Below are 12371 nucleotides of genomic sequence, written 5' to 3' on the forward strand. Positions count from 1 at the left end.
GGAATTATCACCGTGCTGCAGACTTATTATCATTTCACTACATAGCAGCCCTGCTGGTAGCTTGCACGGTGCACCTGCTCTGAGTAGTATGAACACCCCAAGCCCTGCAGAATGGATGCTGTCAAGGTGGCCGCTGATTCCCCTGTATCCTTTCTTGTCTTGTCTCAGATCATGTTACTTACGGACCCGGAGGTGGAGAGCAGTCTGCTCATTAGCCTTGACGAGGGGGCGTCCTATCAGAAACACAGCTTAGCCTTTGATATTCTCAGCCTGCTTTTTCACCCCGAGCAAGAGGACTGGATCCTGGCTTACAGCCACGACCAAAAGGTAACATGTAGCTGTCAGATGGCATGAAAAAGATGGAGTACAATCTGAAAAATGTGATAGAAAACCTCAAATCAAAAAAAAAAATCTCTGCATGGAAGCATAAGCTTTTGTGAGTGGCTTCCATGCTGCTAGAGAGATTGTTTCTCTTTTGATTTCATTTCACAAGCCTGTTAGGTCAACAGGAGGGGAATTTCTTTTTAAAAACACAGAGCATAGATTGTGTTTTTATTTTATTTTTGGTAAACCATCCACTCTGTTAAAGCCAGTGAGCTTACTAAGGCTAAAACACACACAGCAGCTCACCTGTTCCCCTTTAAAAGCCATAAGGCCTGGTTGCAGTCTTTTACTTTGAAAGGATTTGTCCTAGACAGCACGGGGGAAAGCTAACAAGGAAGACACGCCCAAGCAATTCACGAGCTTACTCACACACACACACACACACACACACACACACACGCACACACACACGCACACACACACGCACACACACACGCACACACACACACACACACACACACACACACACACACACACACATACACACAAACTACTGCAATAGCATAAACACACACACACACACACACACGCACACACACACACACACACACACACACACACACACACACACACACACACACACACACACACACACCATTACTCTGTGTGAGAACCCTGCTGTCTGCTTTACTCAGCACCGCAGACATCAAACTCGGCCTCCCCAGCCTGCTGCTATTTGGAGGACTTGATTTTTAGAGAGAAACACAGTCAAGGTCTGAGAATTGAGATAAATGGTGCAGGGAGGAAGATGAAAGCTTGGTTCAGGGCCATCGAAGGGTCAAAATGAAGACGTTCTGGTGAAATTTGGCTCCAGGTCACTGTGTGCATCTTCACCAAGTGAAATATCATCAGTTTATTCGTGTATTTTATCACAACTGAAATTAATCTTACATTCATTTTGCATTTATCGATTGACTGTCATGTCTTTTCAACATTCAAAGCTCTCAGATGAGAAAAAATGATGCTGCTTATCCTTGTAAAGCTCCAAGCTTAAGAGTCTCGCAGCTCGATCATTCTGCCAAGATGACAGGCCTTCTGAATGCTCGGACAAAAGTCCAGCTTTGCAGTAAAAGGGAGACTAATGGCTTTATGGAAAAGAAAGAAGATTACTATGACAGTGAAATGAGTGATTTCAAAATGCCAATTAGTGAAAGATCTCAATTAGACGTCGAGGAGACACTTTGATTTTAAGATGAAAGCATATTTTTTTATGTCCTCCCTCCCTTCCTTTCCTTTGCATCAGCATTGATTCACTTCTTTCTCTGCTTTCTTTTTCTACATTATAAACCTGCCTTCAGAAAATGACTGAATCTTTACTGGAACTGACAGTTTTTCTCATCATGGATGCGTTTTCACATAAAGTATGCGCTCAGCAGTGCAGCATTCAAAACAACATCACCATATTGACGCTGCAAAGTCTACAGATGTGACAGCTGCTTGATAATTCAGTTGGACATAAATCAGGGAATAATTCTTTTGAATATCCTGACTTGGAATCATATTCCTCTACTGTAACTCATTTACGTAATGCATTCCCCTTTTTTTTCAGCTCTATGTCTCTGTCGAGTTTGGGAGAAGATGGCAGCTTGTGCACGATGGCGTTGTCCCCAACAGATTCTACTGGTGAGTTCAACTATCAGTCTTTTTCAGAGGTTTGTCTTCCTGGGAGAGAAAATGCTGCAACATTGCAGCATATCTTGACATAGTCAAAAAACAGTGTGAATAATAGACAGGCACAGAACAATCCTACATTAATAAATTAAAATGTATGCATTTTAGCTGTCTGTTTACAGCAGTAGTACAGAGGGGAAATGCTGGTAAATATTTACAAGTCTTAGAAAAAACATCAGATAGTGGCATGAATAAAAAGTTCACAGACTTAAACTACATTCATATTTCCTGTTTCTGATCAGTAAGCTGCTCATTTACAGGAATGAAATACACTGAGTCCAGTATTTCTATTGCAGTCAGATGCAAAAGGTTCTTTGTTTGTTTGTTTTTTGTTTGTTTGTTTGCTTTTTTAAGTTAAAAACACCCAAACAACTGTAATGTAAATCCTTGATTTGAGAATACGACCTGTTAAATGACATTCATGATGTCAGTTAAGGTTTTTAAAGTTTCAGAAGTTGTCTTATGGATGAGTATTGATGACATTTTTGTCAGACAGTTTACTACAGCAGCAGAATATTGTTTGTTTTTGGTATCCTCAACACTCCTCTAAATGTACATGAACATACTCAGATTCAATGAGAGATGCTGTAACATCTTAAATCCCCAGGTTGGAGCCTGCAGGTGGTCCCTGGGGGTTAGTTTGACCAGCTCACAGTTCTGGTTTCTTTATTTCTAGAGTGAATTGACTTATTCATGCTGAGAGGAAAGTCACTGTTTCATTGATTAAACCACAGCAAGTTTCAGCTACTTATATATATATATATAAGACATACATATAGCAAGGTCGGCATCTGTTAAAGCATACCAAGTGTTTTAAATTCAATCAACCAACCAAGGTCTAGACCTGCTAATATTATATTAAATCAAACTTCTAATTATAAAAGTATTTGTTAAATGGCCCTTGAATAATAAGTAAAGGCACAAAAGACAATAATTTGTGACATTCATTGGAGTGGACGTGTGAAGTGAATAAAGTGAAGTTATTCATCAGACTTACACTCAAGTGCAGCACTCGAGCTTTTTTTTTTTTTTTTTTGATACTTCTCAACTCCACTCATCACTGTAAGGGTACAAGCTGTACAAGTCAGTTTCATATTTAATACAGTTTCTTTCATTACTTAATTCTTCACCCACATATTTTCTAACAATGTAGATTTATGAATTTTGTGATGGGGTTTGTGTTTTTCTTAAATAAAACGGTCCCCATTCGATGAATGTTAAATCCAATAGAATATCTGTATAAGAAATATTAATAAAGTGTCTACATACCACCAATGAGATTCCATCTATATTAGACCTGATTTTTTTTTTTTTTTTTTTTTTTTTTTTGTGTGGGCCTAGTGATATGGCAGAGAGCCTCTGGGTAGAGCTCCTGAGTGTTTTAGTGATATTAGCTGTTAAATGCCAGTTCAGGGATTATGGCCCAGAATAAATGTTTAATTTATAGTTTTTTTTTTATAGTTGTTGGCTGCAATATCCTTTTTCCAACTAAGACTTCAAAAAAGAAGAAGCGCAAAAGTGACCTGCAGTGCTTAGTTTGGCAGATTTTGCATGAGACATGAGACATATCATGACCCCACACTTCATCAGCAATATCACAGTGAATAAAAGGATGGAAATCACTGTAAAGAAGATGACTAAGATGGTTTTTTGACAAAGTAATGCACAAAGAGTGTCACCTGTTTTAATAAGGCTTGTCGTTCAATTCTTCATAGGAAGTCTGGGAGGATCTGTCACTGGGGTTAAGAAGTTATCTTTAATTTGCTCCATTTGTTCTTGTTTGTTTATTTGTGTGATCACATTTAGGCTGAAAGTACCACAGTTAGCAAGCTTGGAACATCTGCATGTCTCAAAACAGCTGCATGATATCACTCCACACTTAATTCTATTATCTAAAGGGTCATGCACACCCAAATTATCCTCATGTGGAATCACAAGACTCAAAATTTACTTGCAGACAGGAAAAAAGCTCAACAGCCTACTTTAATAATAACAGTAGGAACAGTTCTATTATAAATTAGTATTCAACAAGGAAATCCCATCAGAAAAAGATGATATTAAAATAAAAGTGTTGTCTGTAAGTCACACCTCAATCACACAACAAACAAAGCCTGGTTCTCTGCAGGGAAATAATTAAATCTGTTTCTTTGGAAATCCAATATGTACCTGAGCCTGTGCACATTAGATATTTTTGGTTCTTTAAAAGTGCTGAAAAGTAGCTTTTACAGAGGAATGTATCAGTTTAGTAGGTTTTCAAAATGTATCAGAAAAGTAACAGTACAATCTGTTATAAATTCTCTCTAATGAGCTCCTGTTCAGGCATATTTAAAATTTGGGTCCAAAAGCTGTGCGTTTAAATTTCTGCAGTATTTTAAAAATTAATGTAAACACTCATTTCCAGTTACTATTTATTGTTTGAAAGTCAGTTTGTTCAGTCAGGACTGTCTGCAGTTGTTTTGGCAACATCCTCCAGAGTTGGCTTCATCCGGAGTGTTATAAAGCATGATCAATCAGAAGCGAAATTTTTGATGTTCAAACGTGCTCTTCCTTTCTGTCTGAAGAAATAAGTCAACTGCAAGTCAAACATGCCAGAATAAAACGCTCCCAAAATCACCAGAGATCGGCTTTGAAAGAAATACTTTCATCTCACCATTTGCTGCTCGTCTTATCAGAGGAAATCTGACAAACATGATTTACAAAAACATGTTAACAGGCGCCCTCGCTAGTCAGACACAGGGTTAGTTATGTGAAGAACACAGCGTTACACTGCAGGCGTTTATTTAAGAGCGAGGTCCCGCTGTTCGCTGATAGAATTGGATGAAGTATTTGACAGAAAGTCCATTAAAAGAGATGGAGCTGTGAGGCAATTACAGAGTGCTGAGGGAAGCAGGATGGGGGCTTTCTATATTATAGTTCAGACACAGTATGGAAAATGAGAAGAAACCCATCTTCTGTCACAACAGCTGCTATTAATACAACAAGTGGTCAGTCCTGTCCCTCTGCACTTAACCACTATCTTGAAAAATCTTGACTGAAAGAGAATGAAATGGCTAAGTACACCTTAGCCATAAAGTGCAGTGCGGGTCAAATGTCTGTCAGACCAGTGTTAAAAGATAAGCTTGTTGTATTATTGCTCCTCAGAGAACAGTAAAGATCTTTTATTTCCCATGTCTCCTTACAAAGTCAAACTTTAATGTGAAACACTTGGACTGCAGTTCATTTCATAGAAAATTATAACTGTGAGATAAATGCAATTATTCTATCAACCGTCTCCTTAATTTTCACTTCATTTTTTTTAATATAATTGTTTACACAGCCCTTCTTCTTTATATAGGCTTTGAGACAGCAGCATAATATTTGTTTAAGCTTTTAATTTAATGGCTTAGTAAGCCTCTCAATGTTTATAGTATTTATCAAGAGAATAAAAAACAAAAAACAAGTGACAATAGTTTTCAAGAGTTCTAAAAACCCACATAGAGGTACTGCATTCTGGTTTGCCCCTGGACTGGAACAGTGTTGTTCTATGTTGGAACAAAACACAGAACCTTTCAATAAATCAGATAATAATACCCCTGACTTCTCCAACATTCTCCTTTTTTTCTTTTGTGTTGCACCAAGCATTAAAAAAAATCATTGGCTTAGCTTGTGTTTGCAGTCCTTTCTAAATGACTTTCAGTTTTTATACTAGCTCCTGAATTGTGCCACTTAACATTGGAATCCATTTGAACCCCTGCTAGCCTTTGTTAAGTAACATAGTGGTGAAAATTAATATTTGCAGGTTTCTGTTTACTGTAAATAAACTCATTTGCTTGTCTGTTGAAATGTAGAATTTATAAGGACTTGCTAAGCTGCTGATTTTCATGTGTCTTTAGCTAACTAAAGCCATATTACTCTAGCATGCTACCTGCTATCACTCACTCTAGTTTACTGGATATCACTTACACTTGAAGTAAACATATTGATAGTGTACTTATCTTTAGCTAAGTCTACTTCACATAGAAATTAGTTTGTTTTTCAATTTATAGGTAACATTATTCTCCACTCACATTGTGTTTCATAATTTGTATCATGGTATAAGAAGTAAGGCAAACAATACAAAATAAAAAGCACAAGGCTAAAACAATCATTATGAAACAAAAACATTTCATTTTAGGGTCACAAGTTAAACATATTGAATCTGTTACCTTAATGTGTATACAGGACTTCTTTATTTATGTACAAGATGTCATCATTATCTACCCTTTGGGAGGAAACTGATCTCTTTGTCCTGATGTTGCAGGTCCAGACTGGGTTTAGACAAAGAGCAGGGAATGATTCACCTGGAAATCAGCGTGTCTGAAGGACGTAAGTGAAAGAATAGTTTTAGTACAGTTTGCACTAACATTTGTTGCAATTCCTAAAACCCTACCTTTAAAAAAGACTGGTGAGAGATTCAATCTTTTTGCCTACCCCATTAAAAACCACATCCCCCATTTGAATTGGCTTCATGGAGACTCTTCATACGATTAAGCTAATTCATTTTTTAAGGGCTGGGTTGTGACTTGGCTCTGTTCTTGGCCACAGTGCAGAGAGGAGGCTCTTCCATAAGGCCTCGTGTGTTAATGCTCTGTCCCTTGGGGGACTGCCTCATTTGGCTGATGCTAACACACTGGGACAGCACTATCTACTTTATCTATTAGCAAGAATAAGAATTGGCCTCCAAAATGTTGCCTCTATGGCTCAGATGCTACCATCAGCATAAGTGATGCAAAACCTTGATTTTGAGCTACAGAAGGTTGTCTGTTTTCCCCTTTTCTGTATTTTTAGCACCCATCTTTTGTTTACCCACAGGGTCACAGTACATAACTTGTAAACTTCAGAATTGCTCTGATGGAAACAAGGGCAAGCCTTTCCCTGGATTTATCATCCCTAATTCCCTGGTGGTTCAGGATGAATACGTTTTCATCCAGGTGGGTTTTTATTGCAAGGTCTGGCTTCATTAAAAGACAATTAAAAGCCGTAAAACTACTGCATTCAGTTGCATTTTAATGTACAGTCATGTTTTTCATTAACTAAAAGGGGCCATTATCCTGGGAAAGGATGGCATGGAAGGAAAATCACACTGTCGTGTATTATACTAAAACCCCATAATGCAAAACATCCTAATTAGTGGCAAACTCAGAGTTTTGATGGCGGTTTTAATTGTTTTAAACATGCTGCCAGCAATTGGTAGACCCAGTGAAGTTTATGAATATTTACCTGAATTGTGATGAGCTTCAAATTGCACTATTATGCTTTTCCAGGTGCCAATAGGTGGCCAGTCTCTCCATTATGTGTCCTATAAAAGGAACGCTTTCTACCCCATGAAGCTTCCCAAGTACACACTGCCAAAGGTAAGAAGACTGCTGCAGAGCCAGCAGTGTTAGGAGAGCCAGGCACATGCAGAGAAACAATTTGCAGAACAAGTGCAGCGCTCATTTTCCCGTGAAACACTCGTACTTTCAAATGATTTTAAGTAGGCTTGTTCCCAGTTAGTCATGATGTTTGCTGACAAATCCATTAAGCTGTTTACTCCGCATTATTACCCTCCTGAAAACTGATTTGCTCATTCATAATTTTATCTTCAGATCTCATGTTTATTCAAGAGCCATGCTTAGTTTTTAATCAATTGCCCTCCCCTCTGTATCAACAGAAACTGAATTGATAGAAATAAATCTGCTGTAGCACAGTTTGTCTTCTCAAGAACCTTCCTTTGAAGAAAAGTCCAACGCATTTGCACAAAGCAGAGTTCGGCTTTGATACGTTAAAAGCACAGCAGGGTGGCTTTGTGGTTTAAGTGGCCATTCTGTGTCAACAGGGGAGATTTACTGACCGGACTGTTGTGACGATCAATCTGTCTTTTTATCCATCCATCTATCCATCCATCCTTCCATCCTTCCATCCACCCACCCATCCATCCATGTATTCTGTCAGAGTTTCCCTGAGTGGGACACACTCTACCTCTCCTCACACTGGATAAAGGGTTCTGTAAAATTAAATGGAGCCTGTCTTCATTTTTAGTGCATGGCATGAAACGCCTGAGGTCTAATCCCTGCTGATCCTGACTGAATCTTGTCAAGAAGTGACAAATCGCTAGCTAGCTGCATGAGCTCTGAGGCCTCTGTGCACTCATTTCTACACTGTTTTATTGAAAGAACTCCTTTAAATCATTACTTTTTTGGCTGCCAAGCTGTCTTCCTCACACACAGGCAGTCACTGATGGATTGAATGTGTTAAGGACTTGCAGATAATCAGCACAGATGATAACCAGGTGGTGACAGCGATTCAGGACTGGCACCAGAATGACTCGTACAACCTGTACATGTCTGAGTCCAGAGGACTGTTCTTCACCCTGATGCTGGAGGACGTTGTGAGCAGCGGAGGACCTGAGGGTAACATCATGATCGACCTTTATGAGGTGGGCAACAATGATGCTGTTGGGCTGGTGCTGTCATCGTGTTACCTCCTGTTATTCAGGCACACTGGTCCCAGTGATACCACTGGTTTTGTAACTGCTGTATTGAGACAATTTTCATATTCATAAAGTTTCTGCTGAACTAAGGTGTGCAGACATTTGTGCCCATTCGAGGACATTCTACTTGCTAACTACATAGACCTTTTTGCAGTTCTTTGATTAGCTGTTGGTTTAAAAAGATAACAGGATTCAAAATCTAACCAGGAACTCCTTTTTTTTAATTAAATTATCTTTAAAACAAAAACTTGAAACACTTTCCTATTCAAATATTTTCTGTTTTATATTCTGGAGCATTTATCTGACTATTTCTCTTGGAGTTTAAACCTTTTACAAAAGAGAAAAGCTGCATGGTGATTTTCACAATCCATTAAATTGCTTAACACATGTCAGTGTCATTTTTAATTATCTAGAGCCCCGGAATATGCTGGGAACCTTAAAAATGTAGAGGATAAAATGACCACATTCAGGGAGCTTTACCTGTGAATTTTTCAGAAACAAGTGCTTAAAAAAGTGTCCTTAATGATTAAGTGAATAACAAAATGGCACCTGATTGATTTAAAAGAGCTCACTGTGTTCAGAATTAATTGACTATTTTTGGGTCTGTTTTCCCAAAAATAATGGGGGGATGATTAATAAGAAAAATATTTGACAGCTTGATTAATAATGAAAATAATTCTCTCTGTACATTGAATAAAGTACCTCTTTGCAGTATTCATCAATCAAATCACGCTACCTTGCAATTTATAGTCTCTAGGTCTCCTCACTTTTTTATTATAGACTATAAGAATAAAGCTGTGCCAACAGTGGAGGAATATGCAAGAATAAAGTTCCCATTTGCTGGTTTTACTCTCAAGTTACAGCACAATACAAATTTAAATAGACTCTGACAGGAAGAGAACCAACAGACAGTCTGAAACTTTCTAGTTAGTCGTTATTTCTCTGGCATGTTTTCCTTAAGTGTACCATGTGCTCTGATGTCTCGGATGTCCCCACATAATGGACCAGATGTTGCTACATTGCGTTTTATTCTGCAGTCCCTCTCTCCAGTCCTTTTTCTGCCTGCTTTTATTATCTTTTTCATGCCAAAGTGTCAGACAAAGGCACATTAAGTTGGCTCATTCTTGCTATGGAGCACCAGTTAAACATAAATTCAAGGCAACACCTGCATCAGATAAAGCCTGTTCTTACAATGCTGGCAGGAGAGCAGCTTTAGCCTATGCGCCGTATATGTCGAATGTGTGGGGATGGAGGCACAACGAGACTGCAGTGACATGTATGCATCACTCTGGATTACCCTCACATGCAGCCAGCAGTAAAAGCATCACATTGTTACCAACACACACCTTTGAGGGCCATCAGCGTAGGCTACTCCGGCTGCTCATTGACCCACACATGCATTAAATGCTGTGAAATATTCAGCTACAGTGACTTGACCAGCTGAAGATACAGAACAGTCATTCTGCCACTGACACAGCATGTCAGCTCTTTAAATGGAAGAGAAATGTGAATCACGCACGTGAGTCTGCATCTCTGCATCTCTAAAAACAAAGAGCAAGAAATATCTCAGGGCTGCGCCATATGTTGTTTTGATTCTGCAGAGTCCTACAGATGGTCTAAAATAGTGCTCCCTGTCAGAAAAGCTATCACTTTCAGACATCTCTTCCTTTCCGAACTAGGCCTTCAGCTTTACTTAAGTCTGAATAATTCACTGTTATTTTTCCCCCCATGCCTTTTTTGTTATTTTCCCCTCCATCGCTCTTTCTCTTTCTCTCTCATGTTTGCAGGTTGCCGGGATTAAAGGGGTGTTCCTGTCAAATAAAGTTGTTGAGAACCAAGTGAAAACTTATATCACATACAACAAGGGGAGAGACTGGCGCCTTCTTCAGGCTCCAACAACCGATCTCCAGGGAAACAAGGTCTATTGTGAACAAGTAAGTGGGCCACTGACAGGAGAGAGATCTGCTTATTTGGTTTGCTGTTATCTGCTCAAACAAATACTTCACTGGATCCTGCCACAGTACGGCCAAAAGACTGTATCTCACATCAGCATGGCTCAGTTAATATCAGGGACTGCAGAGACTTTCCAAATAATTTAAGATACCTCAAGCATTTGGAGTTAAAGGTTGGAGGGTATTTCATGCTACACAGATTGTAAAGCCTCTTACAGCTTATTTGTGATACTTGAAATATGGATCAATTTAACTTTTCCTCTGGGCAAAATATGTATGCTTACATTCTTTCAGTTTGGAAAATGCCCATTCATCTATCAAAAGAAACAAATCTCAAACTTATGTTGTGTCTAAACTTTTGCATAATTCAAACAACTTTTATTTCATTTTTAGTACATTAAACTGTTGTGGAAGTAGTAAAGTATTGTAAAAGGAGAACAGTGAATGTAAAATGTCACACATTATGGTTTTATAATTATATTTTTTGTGGGGTTTTTTTTTTGTTTGTTTGTTTTTGTGTTTGTATGATATTGAAACAGATAAGCGCTACCTTCCATTTTTTTTCATCAAGTCCAAACAAATATTATGCATAACATTAAGACAAAATTAGCTGAAACATGACAATACAGTATTAACTCACATTAACATAACCCAGACAATCTGTTAATTCAGAAAATAAACAAAAAAAAAGAAAGAAAAACAAATATCTCAGTGATTCAGTCACCAATGAAAAATGCTATTAAGTGAACACATTTTACACTATAAAGTGTGTCAAGGTGTTTTTACTGTCCAACTTTTCTTCTAAATTATGTTGCCCCACTACAGTAAGTAGTGTATATTTTTTAATTTATAATTACTATGTTTAAATTATTAATAGGGATTTGATCAGAAATGGGCGATTATTCAATTCAGCAGGCTAATGGTATTTATTATCTTGTCCCTCGATAATGTCTAAAGGTTTAAGTTCAAGAGAAATGTTTGTCCTAAACATAAATGTATGATTGATAGTAGAGTGGGTTTTTTTTATTTGTTTTGTTAGCAATAAGATGTATGTATTAGTAAAGAGTAACCTAAGTAATACAATACGCAATGTAGAAAGCACAAAACGTGATATAGTAATAATGAATAAAAAGGATCCTGATTATTTAAACAAACATTAAACCAATCAGATGCTTTTTCCCTGATTAAAATGTTGGAATAGGTAATTTTGCTCTGCTGTTATTCAGTGCACTGAGTATGTTTTCACTTACAAACAGATCATCTTTTCTTTACCACTGCATGTACTCACTCCTCTCATCCTGCAGCTTTGCAACACCTCTAAGTAATTCTGAAGGATGAAACATGATGAATTCCAGCTTCTGGGACTTTCATATTTTTAGTTTCTGAGCTCAAGTTGAAACAGATTCCAGCAAAAATCCCCCCAATTCAACTGTTTTACAGAGGTTTGATTGTTTATGATAATACATTTGTAATTCTTTCACATGTGAACACTTGCATAAATTTCCCTCACATTACAGGGAAACAGCTCGGTTAAAGTTTTCTATTTTATGAAATGTATTTCAGTCCCAAACCTTTTGTCATTTAATTTTGAATGCATCAGATTAATCTGCTTTGATTTCTGTCTCTGCAGCCGCACTGTTCTTTACATCTCCACCTGCACGTCTCAGAGAATCCCTACACCTCAGGGAACATCGTCAGCAAAGATACAGCTCCAGGAGTTATAATAGCATCAGGTGAGGAGATTATTTGATTCGCACCTTCGATTTTTACATCCATACTGTTGTTTTCTTTCAGTCATATCTCTCCCACTTCTTGACTTGTTTCCCGGCTCTATCGTCTTGAGCTTACAGCAGTTTATAAAAAGAAGTTAGATC

At 38.0% G+C, this 12371-nt stretch overlaps 1 protein-coding gene across 1 annotated transcript in view; it reads left to right on the plus strand.

Moving 5' to 3' along the window:
* Positions 1 to 12371, plus strand: part of LOC141794772 (VPS10 domain-containing receptor SorCS1-like) — a 70102-nt gene that overhangs the window by 30690 nt on the left and 27041 nt on the right. The window contains exons 4-11 of the mRNA XM_074675271.1: positions 169 to 327; positions 1934 to 2007; positions 6335 to 6399; positions 6886 to 7004; positions 7338 to 7427; positions 8312 to 8491; positions 10333 to 10479; positions 12128 to 12230. Coding sequence (XP_074531372.1) covers positions 169 to 327; positions 1934 to 2007; positions 6335 to 6399; positions 6886 to 7004; positions 7338 to 7427; positions 8312 to 8491; positions 10333 to 10479; positions 12128 to 12230 — 937 coding nt within the window. The remainder of the gene's footprint in view (positions 1 to 168; positions 328 to 1933; positions 2008 to 6334; positions 6400 to 6885; positions 7005 to 7337; positions 7428 to 8311; positions 8492 to 10332; positions 10480 to 12127; positions 12231 to 12371) is intronic.

The sequence above is a fragment of the Halichoeres trimaculatus genome, unplaced genomic scaffold, assembly GCF_033239565.1.
Source record: "Halichoeres trimaculatus isolate MK-OKI-2021-1 unplaced genomic scaffold, fHalTri1.1 fHalTri1_scaffold_8, whole genome shotgun sequence".
In the NCBI taxonomy this organism is placed as follows: Eukaryota; Metazoa; Chordata; class Actinopteri; order Labriformes; family Labridae; genus Halichoeres; species Halichoeres trimaculatus.